Raw genomic sequence first — 18,491 nt, 5'->3', positions numbered from 1 at the left:
CTTTTGTGCTACAATTGAATCTATGTGATCTGATGAACGTCGCTTATTCATTTTGCCACGCTAAAAGCTCTGTTTTCTCACATGGAATCCGGTTATTTATGCAAATGGCATTTTATATCCTAGGAAAGCAATGTGCTTTGTATTCATTCTAGCGGTTTGTGTACATCAAGTGAACTTATCAAAGATAAGTGAGCAAAAGATAGATCAGCATACTGATTCAGGGCATCGCTAATTGTATTTCACTGCCCAATGATCCATCGTGTAAATGCATTTAGTCACAGTGGCGAAATGATACACATCGAACTTTAACCCTAAATGCTATAAAATATTATCCTATTTCCCTTTTTAGTGTGCTTCTCACCATTTCTCTCTCTCTCTCTTCTCTTTATTCATGTTCCAAAAGAGATTGCTTCATTCATCGAGATCTGTATTCAACAGAGCATTGACGCCTTTGACGCACGTAAAGCATCCAGAATTCCAGCGAAATCCAGCATTTTCCAAGGTGAAGCACAAGTAAATGGTCAAAGCAATCGAATGTTCAACTGATCTCATATACTTTATCTCAAGATCACAAACAAAGATGTAGAGTTCTTCAAGACTGTGCTAGCGCCTACTAATATTGTGCATGAAACTGACCCTGAGAGCACCAACATGATTCAGTACAATACAGATTGGTTTAACCTTTACAGAGGCTCGTCTTTGTAAAGTTTCGGTGAATGTGAGCGTGTGTGCACAAGCTAGACTAACACTGAATGCATAGGCTTTGTCTTTTCCCAACGACTACAGAGCAGGTATCTCAAATTCTCAAGTACTGTAATAAGCAGAAATTAGCTGTTGTTCCTCAGGGCGGTAATACAGGTGTCAGCGGTGGCGCTATTCCCGTTTTCGACGAGATTATTGTCAATACTTCCAAAATGAACAAAATCAGACACTTTGATGCTGTATCTGGCGCTGCAATTGTGGATTGCGGTGTTGTGTTGGAAGCTTTGGACCAGTATTTGGAGCCTCGAGGATACACTGTTCCGTTGGATTTGGGAGCTAAAGGATCTTGCCAATTGGGTGGCAACGTCAGTACAAATGCAGGTGGTTTGCGCTTAATGCGCTTTGGTAATTTGCATGGCAATGTACTAGGCCTTGAAGTGGTAAGTTGTATTGTTTTCTTGAGCACATGCTGTAGCAAATGTTGCTTATACACGTCATGACAGGTTCTGCCCGATGGTACCATACTTGATAACTTGTCTACTTTACGCAAGGACAATACAGGTTATGATTTGAAGCAGTTGTTCATAGGAGCAGAGGGAACATTGGGTTTAATCACTGGTGTTTCGCTCTTGACACCCAGACGTCCCAAGGTAAGGCTTTATATTAGTAATAAACAAGTGTGAGAAAACCGAATATAGATGTAACACATATGCGCTGACAGTCCGTGAATGTTGCTATGGTGGGGCTTGGATCCTTTGAAGATGTTCAAAAAGCATTCGTGATGGCCAAGGAGGATCTGTCCGAAATTTTATCAGGTACGATAGCTGAAAGCGGCTTGAAAGTGCAACGCGCTCTACTAATCAAAACGTAGCATTTGAATTTTGGGATTCTGATTCAGTGGGTGTTGTTAAATCTCAAATGATGCAAGATGTCAATTATCCCATTGAGGGAGAGCATGCATTTTATGCCTTGTTAGAGACTCAAGGTAGCAAACAAGAGCATGATCAAGAGAAACTAGACGAGTACTTGGGACGCTTATTGGAAACTGGCGTCGCTAAAGATGGTGTTATGGCACAAGATGCCAAGCAAGTGAATTCACTTTGGGGCTGGAGGGAGAAGATCCCAGAGTCCATCTCCAAGAGTGGTACAGCCATGACATATGATGTAGCTATGGAAGTACCTCTCCTTTACAAGATGGTGGAGGACGCCAAGAAGCATTTTGGAGATAAAAATCAATTGGGCCCTGGCAAGCTTTACTCAAACTTACTGGGCTTTGGCCATGTTGGTGATGGTGTAAGTGTGCTGCCTACAAAGTGGAACTACAGTACTCATTCATAGCACACAATAGAACTTGCATATTATGGCTAATTTGGAGGGATTTGATGATCATGGCCAAGAAGCAATGGATGAATTTGTCTTTTCATGGGCCAGTAAGTTTAAAACATGTTATGAAGAGCGTAACAATATTCAACCAATTTAATGCACAGTGAAAAATAATGGGTCCATTACAGCAGAGCATGGTGTAGGCGTATCCAAGGTTAACTACATGAACCGTGCCAAATCCTCAGTGCAATTGGCGTTAATGAGAACAATCAAGGGTGCTATTGATCCCAATGGCATTATGAATCCATACAAGGTTATACCGGAACAATGATAGAGGGGAGTTGAAAGCATTTTACAGGCATATACAGGTTTTTCTCTTTTTCTCTTGAAGCTTTGTTCTATGCTTGCTTCCAAGTTTTGCAGCTAAAATAAATATTTCCTGCACACCTTGATCTAGTTTTGCAGAACACTCCATGTATTTTTCAGCTTTTATAGCTTCAGCGGCGGCTTGGCCCTAGTATAGAGAGACATGGCGCATGAATGTCTGTCTTGAATCCGTCTAGTGATATTTCACAAACCTCTTTATAAGAAACTGGCTTTTGCCCAATTTGATGTAATTCTTCGACAGTCTTTTCATCGTCTCTCAGATCCTTTTTGCAGCCAACCAGGATGATGGGCACATTTGGAATGTAGGTGTATAGTTCGGTGATCCACTACAGCCCGTGATTAGCAACCATTCGCTATTGGATCTGCAGTCGACTTACTTTTTCCTGGACATTATCAAGAGAGTCAGGTGAATCAATAGCAAAGCAAAGAAGTATCACATGAGTCCCAACGTAGGACAGAGGGCGTAGGCGATCATAATCCTCTTGACCTGTGTTTAATAAAGCACACATATATAAATTATTCATGTTGAAATGGCTGCGACTCCTCCACTCTACCTGCAGTATCCCATAATGCCAATTGCACGATTGTTCCATCCAAGTTGACTTCAGCAACAAAGGACTGAAATACGGTTGGGATATAACGCTATAAAACACACAAAATCTCACTAAGTATGCTGCGCTTTTTGCTCGGATCCTGACACTGCCCCTGTATGTATTTTTACCTCTGGAAATCCCTGCTCTGTGTAAACAAACAGTAAGCATGTTTTGCCGCATGCACCATCACCTACAACCACTAACTTTGCTCGTACGGGGAGCTTTTCCAACATAATGATAAGGGATTATGGAGTGAAGAGAAAACGAAAGAAAGAAAAAGATGAAAACTTGAAAAAGAGAAAGACAAACGAATGCTATTAAAAGCATCAATTTAGAGTAATACAACATGGAAAAATTAGATGGGGCGAAGGACACTGCTAGGACACAATTTGTGTCCTCAGGTTATTAAGGCACAACCTAACTCAACTTGTCGCTTTTTGGTGGCAATAAAATGTTGTGGGACACAATTGCATTCTATTGTAAACTTGTATGTGACCAATTTAAGAATAGAACAAGCTTTCATCCAAACATTAACATAAAAGGTGATTATTCTTCAAGCAGTGGTTTCATAGAGCTATAAAAGGTGATTTTTGTCAAGACCTACCCTACTATGTTCAATAATGTTGATTTGGTGCCTGAAAAAAGCTGAGAGATCTCTTGAAGTTAAAAAAAAAAAAAAAAAAAAAAAAAAAAAAAGAGGCATGCACTATTCAATAATCATGAAATGTGCCTGGTGTAAATGTTCAGGCAAGCAAAATACATGGGCCTTGTCAATATCTAACAGTCATCATCAAGTACTGTGCGTATGGAATCAAGTACCATCCTCTTTAACAAGGTATCATACGAAATCTGAGCTGTGGTAGACTGATATACACAATACATTGCCTATACGGTATTCCGCTATATGTCCAATCTCAGAGATGGTAATGTTATCCTCATCAATGCCAGCTTGATCTTTCGTACTTTGCATACACATCTCAATATTGATTTGGAGATCAAAGTGCATTGCACAACAAAACACAGCATAATGGGGCATAGCATTGATCAACGAGCTCCCTAGTATACTGGTAGCATAATAAACATCGAAGCTGTTGATTTATTTGATTGTGGTTTGAGCAAGAGTGTCAAGCCCATTGCAATTATTGACGACATCAGTGCCAGTGTTCAGGAATTATTCGTTTATAGTGGCTTCCCTCACTCTTTTTGAGTCGATCAATCGGTTTCAAATGCTGCAAGATTATTCTGACACTGCAACCTCTCTTGGAAACGGAGAAACATTCGTCAAGTATGAAATGACAGCCAACAAAGTCGATAATGCTGTCCTCTCCAATAGGCGAAAGAAGAGGAAGAAGTCATCAGGCAAGAGGCTACAGAAAGGAAGGGCAACTGGACGAATCCGCTTGAAGAAACTTCACCAATATTTGGTAGCCAGTGAAGCCAGATCTGCTGCAACCATGTCCACCTTCAACAAGCCAAAGATGGTTTCCTTCATAGGAAACTGGCATCGCAATACTCAGTACCTCCGTGGCCACAGCACTCGAAGTATGAAGCCGTACATGTCAACGCTGTCCACAAGAAGCACAGTCAGATTGGTGGACGAATACAATTCTACAAAAATTTGCTGCTCCTGTTTCAAGGAGACACAGAAACAACTGGTGCGTGATGAGGATAATAGAATGAAGAGGAACCTCGGTGCCGTTACATGCTTTAACCCTGAGTGTCCAAAAAGGCTGGCTAAACAAACTACCATGAATCGTGATGAGCAAGGAGCGAGTAACATTGCCCTCATTGGTTTTTCGGCACTGGTCTCACTTGACAACAAGGTGTTGCCTCCTTTCAGTCGAGTTCAAAATCCTGACAAGTAAGTTGGCCTTTTCACTGGGATCTATCAGCAGATTTTTTGATCTCTTACTTTTTTATAGGTACGTCTTATCCCCCACTTATTCACATGTCTTTGCGCGCCAGACTGGCAATGTGAGGACACCCGCTTAGTCGGTGAATTATTGCAATAAAACCAATTAGTAACAGTCGCAAAGAGGGCACATCTGCTGATGTTTGTAACATTCATTACAACAGATGTAGAATTCGAACTTGGCATTGATGTTGTGTGTGGAATGCGTAGGCATGGCTGCACTTTGCATGGTGGCAATTTCTTATCCCATAAGTCTGATGGCTGGCATTGTGTTTGAATGTTAATGCAAATTGACATTCAACTAAATGTACATTTGAATTTTATAATAGATCAATCTTCAATTTCCTGTGCTACCATGAATAAAAATACTTTATGACATTTTATATATATAACGTTTACAGATAGATATGACTCATGCTATGAATGTTTACTCAATATGTATGGCTCATATAATATAGAATGCATTTTTTGTAATTATGTATGTATTATGATACAATTTCACAGTCTCAGTAACGATGGAACCGTATTTCATATGGAAGCTAATGACGGATTCTACGTCTTCATCTAGGCAATAAAGTACCTACCCTTTTGACAGATGCGAACCAACTCGAGAGATTTTGTATTATGCGTGAAATAGATACAAAATCAGTTACCATCTAATAATAACTGTCTGTTTATTGGCACATTCAAATCTGAAATCAAAATTGACGCTTATCTACGCGGCAAGTCATCGTTCTAGAAACAACATTATCTACGCACCTAGCCTCAAACAAGCACATTTTTGCTATTCAGGTGCTTTAAAAATCCTCTTTTTTATATACGGTATATATAGGTGCGCTTGAGTGCTGATACACTGTAATAGTATGCTGCTCAAGATGAAAGCATTGCTGAACAATCGCGTTATAATATATAAATCTACTAGAATTGAAACAATGTCGACTTTACATTTGAGCTTGCTGATCCATCATTTATTTAGAAAAAAAAAGAGTACGAAAATCAATCAGGTAAAGAATATCGTTTATTACATTGTAAAATAAAGGGATTCATATACTATTGTTCAAGCTGATGGACGTGATGCAATTGTAAAGTGTCAGAAGAGGTGGCGGATCCAGATGATGGAGAAAAATAGATCTAATGTATTATCCAAAACATGCCATTATTACTACTGGATTCGTAATTAAATCCAGTTTTATGTCAAAGCTTATGATCTGAAGTGATTTCTACTTCCAGTATTGTCTTACCACGTTTTGAGATCCATTTTAGAGATGGTACATAATGATGATGCTTACTTACAACTTTCCAATGCTCAAACGTATTATTTTCAATAGTAACATTTGTCACCAGTCTATAGTAAGTCTGTAAAAAATTAAACTACTCACCGAATGGTACCAGTTACCCTATTATAACACAAACTCTATTCAATGCGGTGTATACGAATATAAATATCACATGAAAATAATGTAGCGTTAAGGGCTTTCCCCTTGTTGTCGCATCACATTTGGTAAAAAAAAAATAGTAGGAAGATAACTGGGCTCACTGAATCCAGCAGCAGCATTGGAGCAGCAGCTCTTGCAGCCATCTTAAATAAATGCTATTGCAATGACAGCAACGTAAACAACTCTGTGCTCAAGTGGTATCTGTATAACATCTTGACATACGAAGATAAACGGCATATCCCTCACATTTCATATGAGTTTTTGTGACGAATGACCACCATATCAAGTAATTGCACCCTATCTTACATTACTCTTGAATAAAGAAGGATTTAAATTGTTCCCATATGATTACGCTTTTATTGTTACAAATATAAACTCATTATAGATGACAGTTCAATAGGAGATCAACTAGCTGGAATTCTTCGGCTCCTGAACCTCTGAGCCAATCAAATTGCTTGAAAACTCCGCTGACCTAAAAAAAATTTGCGAGGGTTTCCCCCTGTTTTGATATGAGGCAAAATTTTAAGCGCCGCTATAATAGCAATATAGCCGCTGCTATCATCAAACTTCCCTCAGGTGCTAGAGCATGTCTTACTTACATCACCTAGCTTTAAATTCAAGCATTGAGACCCTTAATCATCACTAAAGTAAGTAGCGATAACCAAGTGGAGGCGGCCTATCTACCTCCTAGCCTCGGATAGAGTCTTGTTGAGTTTCAGGGATAGGCACATCCACACAACGTAAAAAAAGGTATGCTTCAAAGAAACATAATAAAAAAAATAAAGAAAAGAACATACTACTAGAGGAGTATAGTAGTACGTAGACAAAAAGGAGACACTCACACGAAGCGAGTCAAAGAAAAGCATAACAAACACAACATCAGAGACGTTCAGAACAGCTCGTTGTTGTAACAAAAATCCATACATGAGCAGCATGCATGGTAATAGTCGGATGTAAAGCAACACAACCAACAAAAGAAGAAGAAAAACGCAACAAAGCATACATCATGAATGCATTATCATGAGGAAGGAAGCAATAATACAAACGTTCAAGGCAGTTTTGTATCATCGCAACCAGAAGAAAGAAGATACTTACCACTTACCACCACCATAGATAGGCCAGAGAATAGGCAATCACCAGAGATAGACCACAGATAGACCAGAGAATACGCAATCACCAAAGATAGACCAGAAAACAGGCATAAAACAGAGACAGCAGGCCAAGAAAAACCGGGCTAGCAGCAGCAATACCAGCAGCAGCTTCATCAGCAACACCAGCAGCAGCGCCATAAGCAACACCAGCAGCAGCGCCATAAGCAACACCAGCAGCAGCTTCATCAGCAACACCAGCAGCAGCGCCATAAGCAACACCAGCAGCAGCGCCATAAGCAACACCAGCAGCAGCGCCATAAGCAACACCAGCAGCAGCATCATCAGTAGCATCATCAGCAACACCAGCAGCAACAACAATAGCACTGAAGAATGAAGAACGAGCGACACCAGAGACCAGACAAAGATTATAGAAGCAACCGCCAGAGATAGAGACCAAAGAAGCAACCACCAGACATGATAAACCAAAGAAGCAAGCAGTAGAAATAGCAGAGAAGTAATGGCAGCAGCATCAACATCAAACAGGCAAAAAATTATCAAAACCTAATAAACAAATTCGATTAGTGCTGATTTTACGTCTTCCAGTGCTCGTTATCGAATAATACCTACTATATTCCGCTTCAAAGAAGCAGTATCAAGTACTTGTAACAGTGCAGAACCATGTTATCAGAAGCTAGAGTGTTATTTTCAATCAAAAGGGTTCCAAAACCAATATAGTTTGATACTAAATGCGTTTTGCAAAAAAAAATATAAAAAAAAACGGAGGCATGGAAAAATGAGAGGGTGCCTTAACCGACATCACGACCAGTAGATTTAGTCTCAGTCTTCTGCCTTGACAGACGTAGTAATAGCTGTACTTTAATTTGAAATTATGCGGTGGATATTTTTGTGTTCAAATTTGACTTGATCTGACATCCTTTAAACGTTTTTGCTAAATTTGACTATAAAAATTGTTGTTGTTATACTTTACTTTCTAATACATCTATAAAGAGTCAATGAAGGCGCATCGAATGATGCTGATTACATTCAGCTTTCAGACTGAGAATAATGAGCAATTTGCGAAAAGTTCAAAACCGGCTTTCTGCGAATATATCAAAATCTAGCATATACAAGTCTCATAAAAACAGCTTCCAGTGTTGCATTACATCTTTACGATCAATTTGATCCGATATGTATCATAGAAAAAGTCGTCATTTTTGGGGTGAAAAACGCGATCGTTTGATTTTTAACAATTTTCCCTTACTAGTACACATGAAAAAATGAGGATTTTTATGGATTTGCGATGACTTAAAAAGTTTTGAGATAAAGCATCAGTAAGTAAAGTGTGGACAAGGAGAGACGTTTGGCCCTATTCCAAGCGTCCACAACGCTTTGTAGCATGAGTTATTTGTACTTCAAAATGGCTAAATTTGGACAGAATTTGACCAAAAATAAGTCGTAGTAGTATGTTTTGCTGCCAAAGAAGTAAGTAAATTACATTTCTTTCTAATGTCCCTGATGTTCTGCATTGTACCGAACTCAATTTCTTAGTAATCGACATTATTATACCTTTAAATCTTGAAATGTGATAAAAGAGTTGATGTCAACAAATTGTATTGAGATCGGGTTTAAATGGATTTACGGAGCTATACAGCCGAAAAGGTCAGTTTCAGCCTAAATACCCAAAATCAATCACTCAAACGCTCTTTTTTTGCTGGAGCAAAGGCGCATATAAGTTTTCTGTTGTGCGCCTACATTAGTTAATACATGCTCTAGATTCATTTTATAAACTTGAGCACCGTATGGACGCTTCTGTGTTGTTATTGAGAAAATACGTGTTTTTGTTATGGTAAACTTCATATTTGGGAGTTAAAATCCGATTTTTAAAGTATCGCAGTATGTGCTCAGACGAAATTTCAACTTTTAGGACAAACACAAGGAGCAAAATTTAGTTAGTAATAGAAAAGTGGCCTAGATGAATTAGCAGATTTACCGTTAATAGTGTGAAAACACTGATTTTTATTATTATTTTATTACAAGTGTTTATGCTTCCGATGGCTTTCTACCTTCGCTTCGCTTCGGTGAGTACCTACCTGCGCAGCGGCAGCTTGCGCTACCGATTGCCCTTGCATATCTTATCAAAATAATACTGACACTTTCATTTTGGCCCACCACTTACACATGAAGACCCTTCACATTATTTGTGGATTTAGTACTTATGTAATGCTCTACATTTATATACACGTAGTTACTTCATATACGGGTAAGCAGCATACTAATAGTTCCCCTTTTTGGTCTTTAGTGTTCCTGATACCGCAAAACGTAAGTGTATTTAAACTGCGTTTTCTTGCGTCCAAGGCCGTTTTGGATGGTCAGAATAGCACCAAACAATTGCTCTCATCTGGTAGTTACTTATTGCCACTATTGCTCAACTTTTTGGGGATCAAAAAAATATGGTCAAAAATCCACCAAAAAGCATAATGTACCCCTCATGGTTTTCATCAAAAATCATGGCTTTTTCCGCTAAAGATCACAAAATAGCAGAAAAAGGTGGAATTTCCAGTAATGGAGACTCCACGCTGGATTCTAGCCATAATCCAGGCAACAACGTTTTTACCTATGCATCACTTTTTCAAAATATCAAGAATCAGAAGCGAACAACCTTCAACATTGTTCCAGCTATCGACAACAACGCCTCCACAACTGGAAGACCTTTGGACTACAACTCAACATTCGACATGAACTGCTGCTTCGATTCCACAAGTCAACGCTATAATCGCCAAACTGGAAAGCCCAAAAGTTTCATTGAATTTTTGAACATTCACTTTTCAGATTGCTTGAACCAACCAAATCTACCGCATGATTACACTTTTAGACGTGGATCGTCTCTTTCCACTCTCGACTATACGTTTGCAGGACGTAATGCTTTCTTCAAAATGAGTGATGATAATATCACATTTTTTTCTCAAGAATGGACAGACCATGCCTTGTTAACCAAGACATACACTACCGGCATGACTAACTGTGGTAAAGGTGTTTGGCGGGCCAACCCCTTTCTTGCGAAGAACCCTATCTACGTCAACAAATTAAACACTGCTATCTCGAACTACGTTGAAACCAAATTAGATCCTAACCTATCTGCTCAAGAAAAATGGGACCTGATTAAGAAGAAAACTAAGCAAGTTACTCAAAGCTTCAGCCGCACTCACTGTTCATGGAGGAAAGCTAAAATCAAGAAGCTACAGAGTGAGAGGAACAATTTGCTACGTAGGTACCGGGATGATTCCGTCTGTCTTAATCTCTTGCTTTCTCCTGTCGAAAAGGAGCTATCCAAAATCTAACAAGAGATAGTTGATATCCAACGACTGAGATCAGGACAGAGATGGCATGAGAAGGGTGAAAAGTCTCCAGTTTACACCAAGCAAACATTAGCGGAAAAGGCATCCAAGCGAACAATCTCTAGCCTAAAGCATCCTACTTCCGGGGAATAATGCCTGGAAGCTAGTACTAAACTTGATGCTGCCAAAGTCTTTTACCAAGACCTATACACCAAGGAAGAAATTGATCTCAATTGTGTGGAAAGAATGCTACAATATATCGACAAAACAATTCCAGCTGAGGACTCACAGGACATCATTGAAGACATACCTTACGTAGATATCATTCAAGGATCTCGAAGAACGCCAAATGGTAGTAGTCCGGGCCTGGATGTTATATGTTACGAAATTTTGCACTTTCTAGTTATCAACCCGAGCTGTGAAGCAGTTATCCTGCAAGTGTTCAACTATGCTTTATCGCTAGGCAAATTCCCAAAATCTTGGCAGGAATCATGTATTGTGCTGCTACCAAAGAAAGGGGATTTGACTGACCTTGGCAACTACCGTCCAATAACCCTAATAGCCTCTGATTGCAAAGTGTTTACCAGACAACTTAACTCACGAGTCTTAGACGTAGCCAGTGACCTTATAGGCTCCCACCAAAGTGGTTTCCTGAGAGGTAGATACATTGGAGACCATTGAAAGTGATTGTAGACAATGCACGTGAAGCAAGATGGAACAATTCTGAAAAATTTGTAGAATATGCTGGGATTATGCTGGACAACGCCAAAGCGTACGATAGGGTACATCCCCAGTATATATCCAAGGTCCTAGTGAATTTTGGTTTTCCAAAACAGTTTGTCCAATGCATCTGCAAGTTATTCTTCGACAACTCAATTTGCGTGAATGTCAATGGCTTTTTAACAGATCCTATCGAGCAAAGACACGGCATCAGACAAGGAGACAGTATATCACCAATGCTGTTCAACTTGGCTATTGAACCATTTCTGCTATCTGTGACCAAAAGTACAACTACCTCGGGGTATAGTCTCCAACACGTCAAGCCTATAAGCAAGAGAACAAATAGTTGGGTGGCTCCTCCTCCATTGAAAGTACTCGCATATGCGGATGATGTCCTGACATTCGTCAAATCTCGGACTGAACTTCTTGATTTGGAAGAAAGATTGAGAACTTACAACAAGGCCTCGAACTCCAAGATCAACTACGACAAGTCCGTGGCCTTCCCTCTTCATGGTGGAAGAATGACAAGCCCAACTGATGGCCTAATTCAAGATCATGCAACAAACAATCTCAAAATCAAATGGTATGATTCTACGTCTACAGGATTTATAAAATACCTAGGTTATCCAATTTGGTTCTGCAATCAACAAAGAGACGTATACATTGCTAAACTGCTGGGTGATATTGCTACTGCTGTTGAAAGGTTTGCAGCACGGCAAGTCTCACTGTACGGCAGAGCGAATATTGCCAACACTATGATATTGTCCAAACTATGGCATGTCATTCGGATCGTTTCTCTGCCCAAAGACACAGTCAAGAAGATAACCTCAATCATTTATCAGTTTGTAATGTCTGGTCTGTATCTACCTCTAAAGGGCAATTCTCTCTCTTCCTACCAAGGTATCAAGGCGGCTTAGGACTGACTGATATAATGGCTCAACAAAAGGTTCTGCAATTCAGATATCTGAACGCTTTACTAACAGAAAACAGCAACGACATACCTGGTCTCACTTATAGGCTACCAGTGGATTATTTGAAGATGTCGCACGACTCACCATCGCACATAATCCCTATACTGTTCAAAACGGCTAGATACAAAAACCAGTTAAGAGGCTTTCACTCTTATTACACTATGTTCGGGGCAATAGATACTTGTATGAAGTACTCTCCACTCTCACTCGCTTGGTCTGTCAAACCAAATGTCATGACACTCTTGTAATTGCCAGTGCTGGAAATTCTTGATTTTGACAATGAGGAAGTAGCTATGGGATATGCAAGCAGAGACTATATCAAGGAAAGCAAAGTTCACGACTTCTTCCACATCGATCAGGAAACAAGTACTCTGCAGCTAAAGTCAAGAAATGAATGCAAGCGACCAAACATCAGGAACCAGATAGAAAGAGGTCTTCTTTGTGGGAACATCAAATTGAAATCCTTTGCGGATACAAGAAACATGGAGGCTTATCTAGATCTACAGCCTTTCGTTGCTATGCTTAATTACCAAAACCGCCCAATGCTTCGAATGACGAAAGTTCAATCATACCATCAGCAAAGTCCAGTGGAAACACTTCTATCATCAAAACATGCACCACTCTGTGAGAAATGTCTGGTATAGAATGATCCATAAGCAATGCCCAAGTAAATCTGCTCTTTTCCTTCGACGCCTGAGGAACGTCGAAGATGACAAATGTACCCTCTGCAATGATACTGAAGATGCCAAACATCTCATGGTTAGCTACCCCCACAAAAACGACATTTGGTCCGACATCTTTGAACAATTCCTGGGATACCCCGAAGCTGCTAATCCACAGCAAGTATACCAATCCATAGTCAATTTGAACCTGGAGCAATACTTCATCTACAACTTAGGCATCAAGATTACAACCTTCGACCTGTTTGCTGCCACCATTCGTATGATATGGAGATTCCACCTCCTACTAACATTCGAAGGAGTGCCTTTTGATACCAACAATGTCACCAACAAGATCTGTGCTGAAGTGATGAGATTGTCAGATCTCAAACATTAATATTAGTATTAGTTTCAATAGATTTATATATGGCAAGTCACTTTGTTACATGCACTTGTCCATCATTTGATGTTATTATATTCGTATATTTACTAATAAATAAGCAACATCCATACAAAAAAGAAAAAAAATTCATCAAAAATCAAACGATCGCATTTTTAACCTTGATAATGGAGACTTTTACTATGGTATATCTTGAATCAAAATGTTTCTATCGATCTAAGATAGCCTTTGAAGTCATTTTTGTGGGACCTTACTATGTAAAATTTCGACTTTCTGGTCAGAAACCTCTTTTTATATTTTCATAAATTACTCAATAAGTTTATTCAAAACATCTAAGTTACTTGATACCATTGGGTGCGCCTTGAAAAGCACTCCAAGAAAGCTTAAAGAATCATGGGGTGAATCATTAATTTTTCTATAGTCGAACCTCTCAAAGTACTTCAATCAAGTCGAATAACCATCAAAGTTTGGCCGATCTGGAGCAGAGTGTAAGTCTGAGTTAGAAATGATTTTGGCTGGTGGGGCAGGCTGGCAAACTCAATGCAATAATAGATACGTTTGAAGCCAACGGAAAGTAGGTGACGAACTGCATGGTACTATAGGTAGCCATGCTATTTTTTTGAAGTCTTGCATCTAATGCGTCAGCCCATCAAGATACTTGTAAGATTGATTTCTTTCCTTTTTGAAGGCTGTGAAAGTATGTATGGGCAATAAATTATTGTGATGATTATTGCTTGACGTGGTTATTCAACAACACATTTTTGTATATAAGCTCTAAACAAGGCCTCACTTACAGACTATTGTACAGCTGATTGTCATTCCCGGAATGCTTTTTTTCTTTTCACGAATTTATCAATCGTGCTCTGTAGTAATATAGTAGACAGCTATGCGCACTCTCAGAATATAGATCCAGGCACATTTTGAGTTTGATTAGCTGCGTACAGACGCTGATTGATTTGTAATCTTGCCCCTGAAAAGATCATTTTTGGGAAACTATTGACGAGAGTCTACAAGAAGCAAGAAAACAGCTATTCATAGCTTGTCTGACATATTTCTACTTCAATGTAGCGCCTCTTATTATGGAAAAGTCTCTATAATTAACCCTGTGTAGGTTTAGAGAGGACTAGAATACTGAGCAGCGCCCTCTCTTTTGTCAATTAGATTGAAACAATCAAGCTAAAATTTAGATATAGATTCAGGGACCTGACATCACTATGCAACTCTGTTATATCCATGCAACCTGTATGAAGGATGGAGGATTTAGTTCAGATTAATATTTTAGTTTGAAAAAACTTGAATCCATACACTTGTGTCCCTTATCATGTATAAGATTTCTGTTGAAACAGGTAAAAAAAAAACGATCAGGAGAAAATGGGGAGCAGGCATCTTAAAATGGTATACCCGGGTCTAGCGCACGATCAAGAATACACACAGCACAAAAAAGGGGGTTTAACGTCTGACGAGCATTAAGTAACTTTAGTTGATAAAATTATAAACGACAACATGAGGAATACAAACAACAACAAATTAACGGACGACGGCAACTTATTACCACGTATTAAAACAAATAAAGAATCGTGCATAATGCTGTATGCCATTTGATTGAATGCAATGTATAAACACTCCATTTCACCTTACTAGCACTGCAAAGATATGTAATGTAATATGAATATCAATCGTGGTATTTATAGTATAGGGTATGATGTAGTAACAGTTACCACGAAATTACTTAATTAAAAAAGTGTAACTGTGCTTGTAAATGATTGATGGTATACAAAAAACCAGCAACACTTCACTGATGATAATAATAGCTGTGCGTAGAACAGCATAATAAATGTACATCTGTTGTTTTTTTCGCTATGCAGATAACACATACATGGTATACCATCATGATTCATTCTTGCGATGATCCCTACTAAATCATACAGCTACAAACGTCTGCCATGTGAGTATGATACAAAACATAAAAGGACAAGCAGAGAACCTTAGTCTCCATCTCTGTAGCTTTTATATTTATGATAAACATCGAGTAAATATAAACAGCAAATAGGAAATGACACGATTGGAGTGTCAAGGCACTTTTTCTTGTACAAAAATGCTTCGCCTTCAAGATTTGAGAATCTACATCTTATAAGACAAGTTGTGCCTGAGAATTCTCATAAACAGAACATGATGAGCATTGCTAGCAATGAGAAACGTTTGTTATTTTGGTTTATTCAACCAAATAATACAGTTTGACTTTTCCAAATGTTCCTTAATTGTATATCGCCTGCAGATTTTTGTATTTTTATTTGTACAAAAAAGCCTTTTGTCAATGATACTAGCACCTCTACGAAAGTACACTGGTTACTCACGTGCTATTTTTAAAAAACGTGAATTAAGGTCTAAGCATTTCTCTTTTTCTTTTGTGTTTTTTTTCCTCTTTCACTTTTTTCTTGCCTTTTGGGCATTTAACGAAAACAAACCCTTTATATTCTCTCTCTTTTCTCTACATGTTTTTATAAACTGTTTTCTTTTTTGTTTCAACATCGCTTTGCTGTCCAACAAACAGAGCTCTCCCCCCTTTTTTTCTTCCTCCTTCTTACTCTATACATACATCTATAAATCAGTGTAAATATCACAACAGCAATAAAGAGAGAGAAAAGCAATTCCAACACGATTTTTTCCCTCTTCACCCCCAGGTTTATTAAATGCATGAACTGGTTCAAAATGAAAAAAACAAGGAGAAGAGTAGCAGAGCACGGCCACCACTACAGACACGCACGGGCCCCAACGCATCATCCAACAAAAAGTCTTCTTTATCCATAGAAGAGAAGCAACAAAAAAGAATAGCAGCTCGAGCAGCAACAGCAATGGCACAAGTGCTACATCGTAGACGTGAACCCCGGTCTCTCATGATGTGGGGCGACCGGAAGAAGGTGCGCCGTAATTTTTATTTTGTAACATTTGCATTATTTTCTTTGTATTGATTTAGAGGAACCATCATTTCGTTGTCATCTTATTTCTGTCAACTTTGCTCTTTTTGTTGTATATTTGAGCATTTTGTCAATTGTATAAGAGCAGAAATTGGGGATACAAATATAATTTCGTGTTACATTTTCGCAAGGCTCAGTTCAATCAAACGGAAAGAGTGAGGATAGAGATATCATGGCAAAAAAACAAATAAGATGATAACGAAATGTGTTTCATAAATCAATATTCTCGTTCTTTTGTTTCTTACGACTTCTTTTTCTCAATCACTCTCTCTCTCTCTCTCTCTCTCTCTTTTGGTTTCTAACATTTTATACAAATTTTACTATTTCATATAGGCTGTTATCAAGAGATACCCTGATGGAGGACAAGAAATTATTGTGCCGCAAACATTAACACCAGAACAAGAGCATTACGAATTTCCACCTCGCTCAAGATTTCTCAAAAAACTAGCAACATCTACAGCAGAACGACGACGATTATCAGTTCTTCAAGACCACGTGGTGCCGTCCGCCCCTACATCTGTGTCTGCCGCTGCTGCTGATCATCTTACTCCTACTCATTCTTACAATACATTGCCACAACCCCATATCCAGCCACTGCCCACCACTACAGCCGCAACTCAATTTTCAGACATGCGCCAGCCAGATCAATTAGCCTTGAACGAATGGTTTTCCAAAAAGATCAAAACCAATAAATCCAATTCCAAGCCCAATAAAGATCGAGCTGTCATAGATTGGATGAACGATGTTGAACGATCATCCACAAAAACGCTTTTACCTACTAAACGGCTCATCATGTCACCTACGCCATCTTCTTGTCATAGTCATAAAATTCAATTCAAAAGCGACGCTGGTAAACGATGGGCCAACAGCATTACATCCAATACATCATTACATCCTCCTGATGATACATGTCGTAAGCATTATGTACCTCGACGGTTATTGATCCTCTCCACCAGAAAAGAAGATGCCATGCAGCCTGGTTCATTCACATCATCAGCAGAGACTGCCGCCACTAAAATCCAGGATATTTGGAGAGAATATCAAAACAAATCTACACCTATCGTACTAGAAAACAAGGTGGGCATGGTTGCCATGACAACGACAGGACAACGTACACCCATTGCTGGTATGGTTCATCTACTACAGCGATTGAATCAGTCATTTGAACAACGTCAATTGCATCAAAAAAATCGAATCGCTGAAATCGAGTCTGTCTTGAAGGATGAAATCAATAAGCGCCAACAAGCAGAAGAAAGAATGAAGAAATTGGAATCAGCTTACCAACAACAAATACCACATGAAAATAACCCAGGTCACGAAAAGTATCAGACACTCTTGTCTAAAGTAACTGAATTAGAGCTCTGTGTGAAACGTGAAAGCCAATCAAGAAAAATATTGCAAGATAAATTACTAAAGGCTACTGCATCTGCTCCTTCTCCACCTGTTGCTGCTACAGTTTTGAAAACAAAAAGAAAAACACTTGTACCCAACGCTGCTGCCACTGCATCTGCAGCGTCTCCACTCGTGAATCGATCGCATGTAAAGCCATCATCCAGGGACCGAACTTCTTCTTTGGCACATGTGGGGCTCAAATCGACTAATAAGGCAACGCCCAGCACCGCTGCTACAACACCATCTTCCTCCAGAAGATCAACTTTGGTGAGATCCTCCACTCTCAAGAAGAAATAACCATTTTGTATATCATACCCCTATTTATAAATATATATATATATTATAGCAAGTGATCATAGCAGTAGGAGCAAGCAGTAGAAGTAGCATTTCTGTACATATAATTTAGTCCACATCCATCAAACGATGATATCACAGCTTGAATAAACATCGCGCTCTCATTCTTTTTAATGAAAAAAGGCGGGTACAAATATTGTGTGGGTTACACTTTTCAATGGACATAAAGAGGAAATTCTGGTGCAACAAGTGAGTGAAAGGACAAGAAATCTTACGATTTTTCGACCATTTGGTGCTTTGA

The 18,491-nt window shown here is 39.0% G+C and overlaps 7 protein-coding genes across 7 annotated transcripts; 6 read left to right on the top strand and 1 right to left on the bottom strand.

Annotated features, from left to right (window-relative positions):
- Nucleotides 1-391: 391 nt before the first annotated feature.
- Nucleotides 392-2,356, top strand: ATC70_009172 (uncharacterized protein; the record flags this gene model as incomplete). Its single annotated transcript, XM_064828409.1, has 8 exons — nt 392-502; nt 568-701; nt 761-1,142; nt 1,206-1,352; nt 1,424-1,517; nt 1,574-1,995; nt 2,051-2,132; nt 2,190-2,356. The coding sequence occupies 8 exons, from the start codon at nt 392-394 to the stop codon at nt 2,354-2,356; spliced, it is 1,539 nt and encodes a 512-aa protein (XP_064685611.1).
- Nucleotides 2,357-2,377: 21 nt separating this feature from the next.
- ATC70_009171 (uncharacterized protein) lies at nt 2,378-3,238 on the bottom strand (the record flags this gene model as incomplete). Its single annotated transcript, XM_064828408.1, has 5 exons — nt 2,378-2,539; nt 2,604-2,738; nt 2,790-2,899; nt 2,967-3,054; nt 3,134-3,238. The coding sequence occupies 5 exons, from the start codon at nt 3,236-3,238 to the stop codon at nt 2,378-2,380; spliced, it is 600 nt and encodes a 199-aa protein (XP_064685610.1).
- A 993-nt stretch (nt 3,239-4,231) lies between these two features.
- On the top strand, nt 4,232-4,870 carry ATC70_009170 (uncharacterized protein; the record flags this gene model as incomplete). Its single annotated transcript, XM_064828407.1, has 1 exon — nt 4,232-4,870. One exon carries the CDS (start codon nt 4,232-4,234, stop codon nt 4,868-4,870), a length of 639 nt encoding a protein of 212 aa, XP_064685609.1.
- A 5,081-nt stretch (nt 4,871-9,951) lies between these two features.
- ATC70_009169 (uncharacterized protein) lies at nt 9,952-10,782 on the top strand (the record flags this gene model as incomplete). Its single annotated transcript, XM_064828406.1, has 1 exon — nt 9,952-10,782. One exon carries the CDS (start codon nt 9,952-9,954, stop codon nt 10,780-10,782), a length of 831 nt encoding a protein of 276 aa, XP_064685608.1.
- A 243-nt stretch (nt 10,783-11,025) lies between these two features.
- Nucleotides 11,026-12,416, top strand: ATC70_009168 (uncharacterized protein; the record flags this gene model as incomplete). The annotated part of the gene is made up of 2 exons (XM_064828405.1): nt 11,026-11,437; nt 11,518-12,416. 2 exons carry the CDS (start codon nt 11,026-11,028, stop codon nt 12,414-12,416), a joined length of 1,311 nt encoding a protein of 436 aa, XP_064685607.1.
- A 666-nt stretch (nt 12,417-13,082) lies between these two features.
- ATC70_009167 (uncharacterized protein) lies at nt 13,083-13,526 on the top strand (the record flags this gene model as incomplete). Its single annotated transcript, XM_064828404.1, has 1 exon — nt 13,083-13,526. One exon carries the CDS (start codon nt 13,083-13,085, stop codon nt 13,524-13,526), a length of 444 nt encoding a protein of 147 aa, XP_064685606.1.
- Nucleotides 13,527-16,219: 2,693 nt separating this feature from the next.
- On the top strand, nt 16,220-18,193 carry ATC70_009166 (uncharacterized protein; the record flags this gene model as incomplete). The annotated part of the gene is made up of 2 exons (XM_064828403.1): nt 16,220-16,447; nt 16,838-18,193. The coding sequence occupies 2 exons, from the start codon at nt 16,220-16,222 to the stop codon at nt 18,191-18,193; spliced, it is 1,584 nt and encodes a 527-aa protein (XP_064685605.1).
- Between the last annotated feature and the right edge of the window lie 298 nt (nt 18,194-18,491).

Source organism: Mucor velutinosus, assembly GCF_035048745.1.
Source record: "Mucor velutinosus strain NIH1002 chromosome Unknown tig00001563, whole genome shotgun sequence".
NCBI lineage: Eukaryota > Fungi > Mucoromycota > Mucoromycetes > Mucorales > Mucoraceae > Mucor > Mucor velutinosus.
The sequence above is the reverse complement of the archived record's forward strand: the minus strand, read 5'-3'. Positions and strand labels throughout refer to the sequence as shown.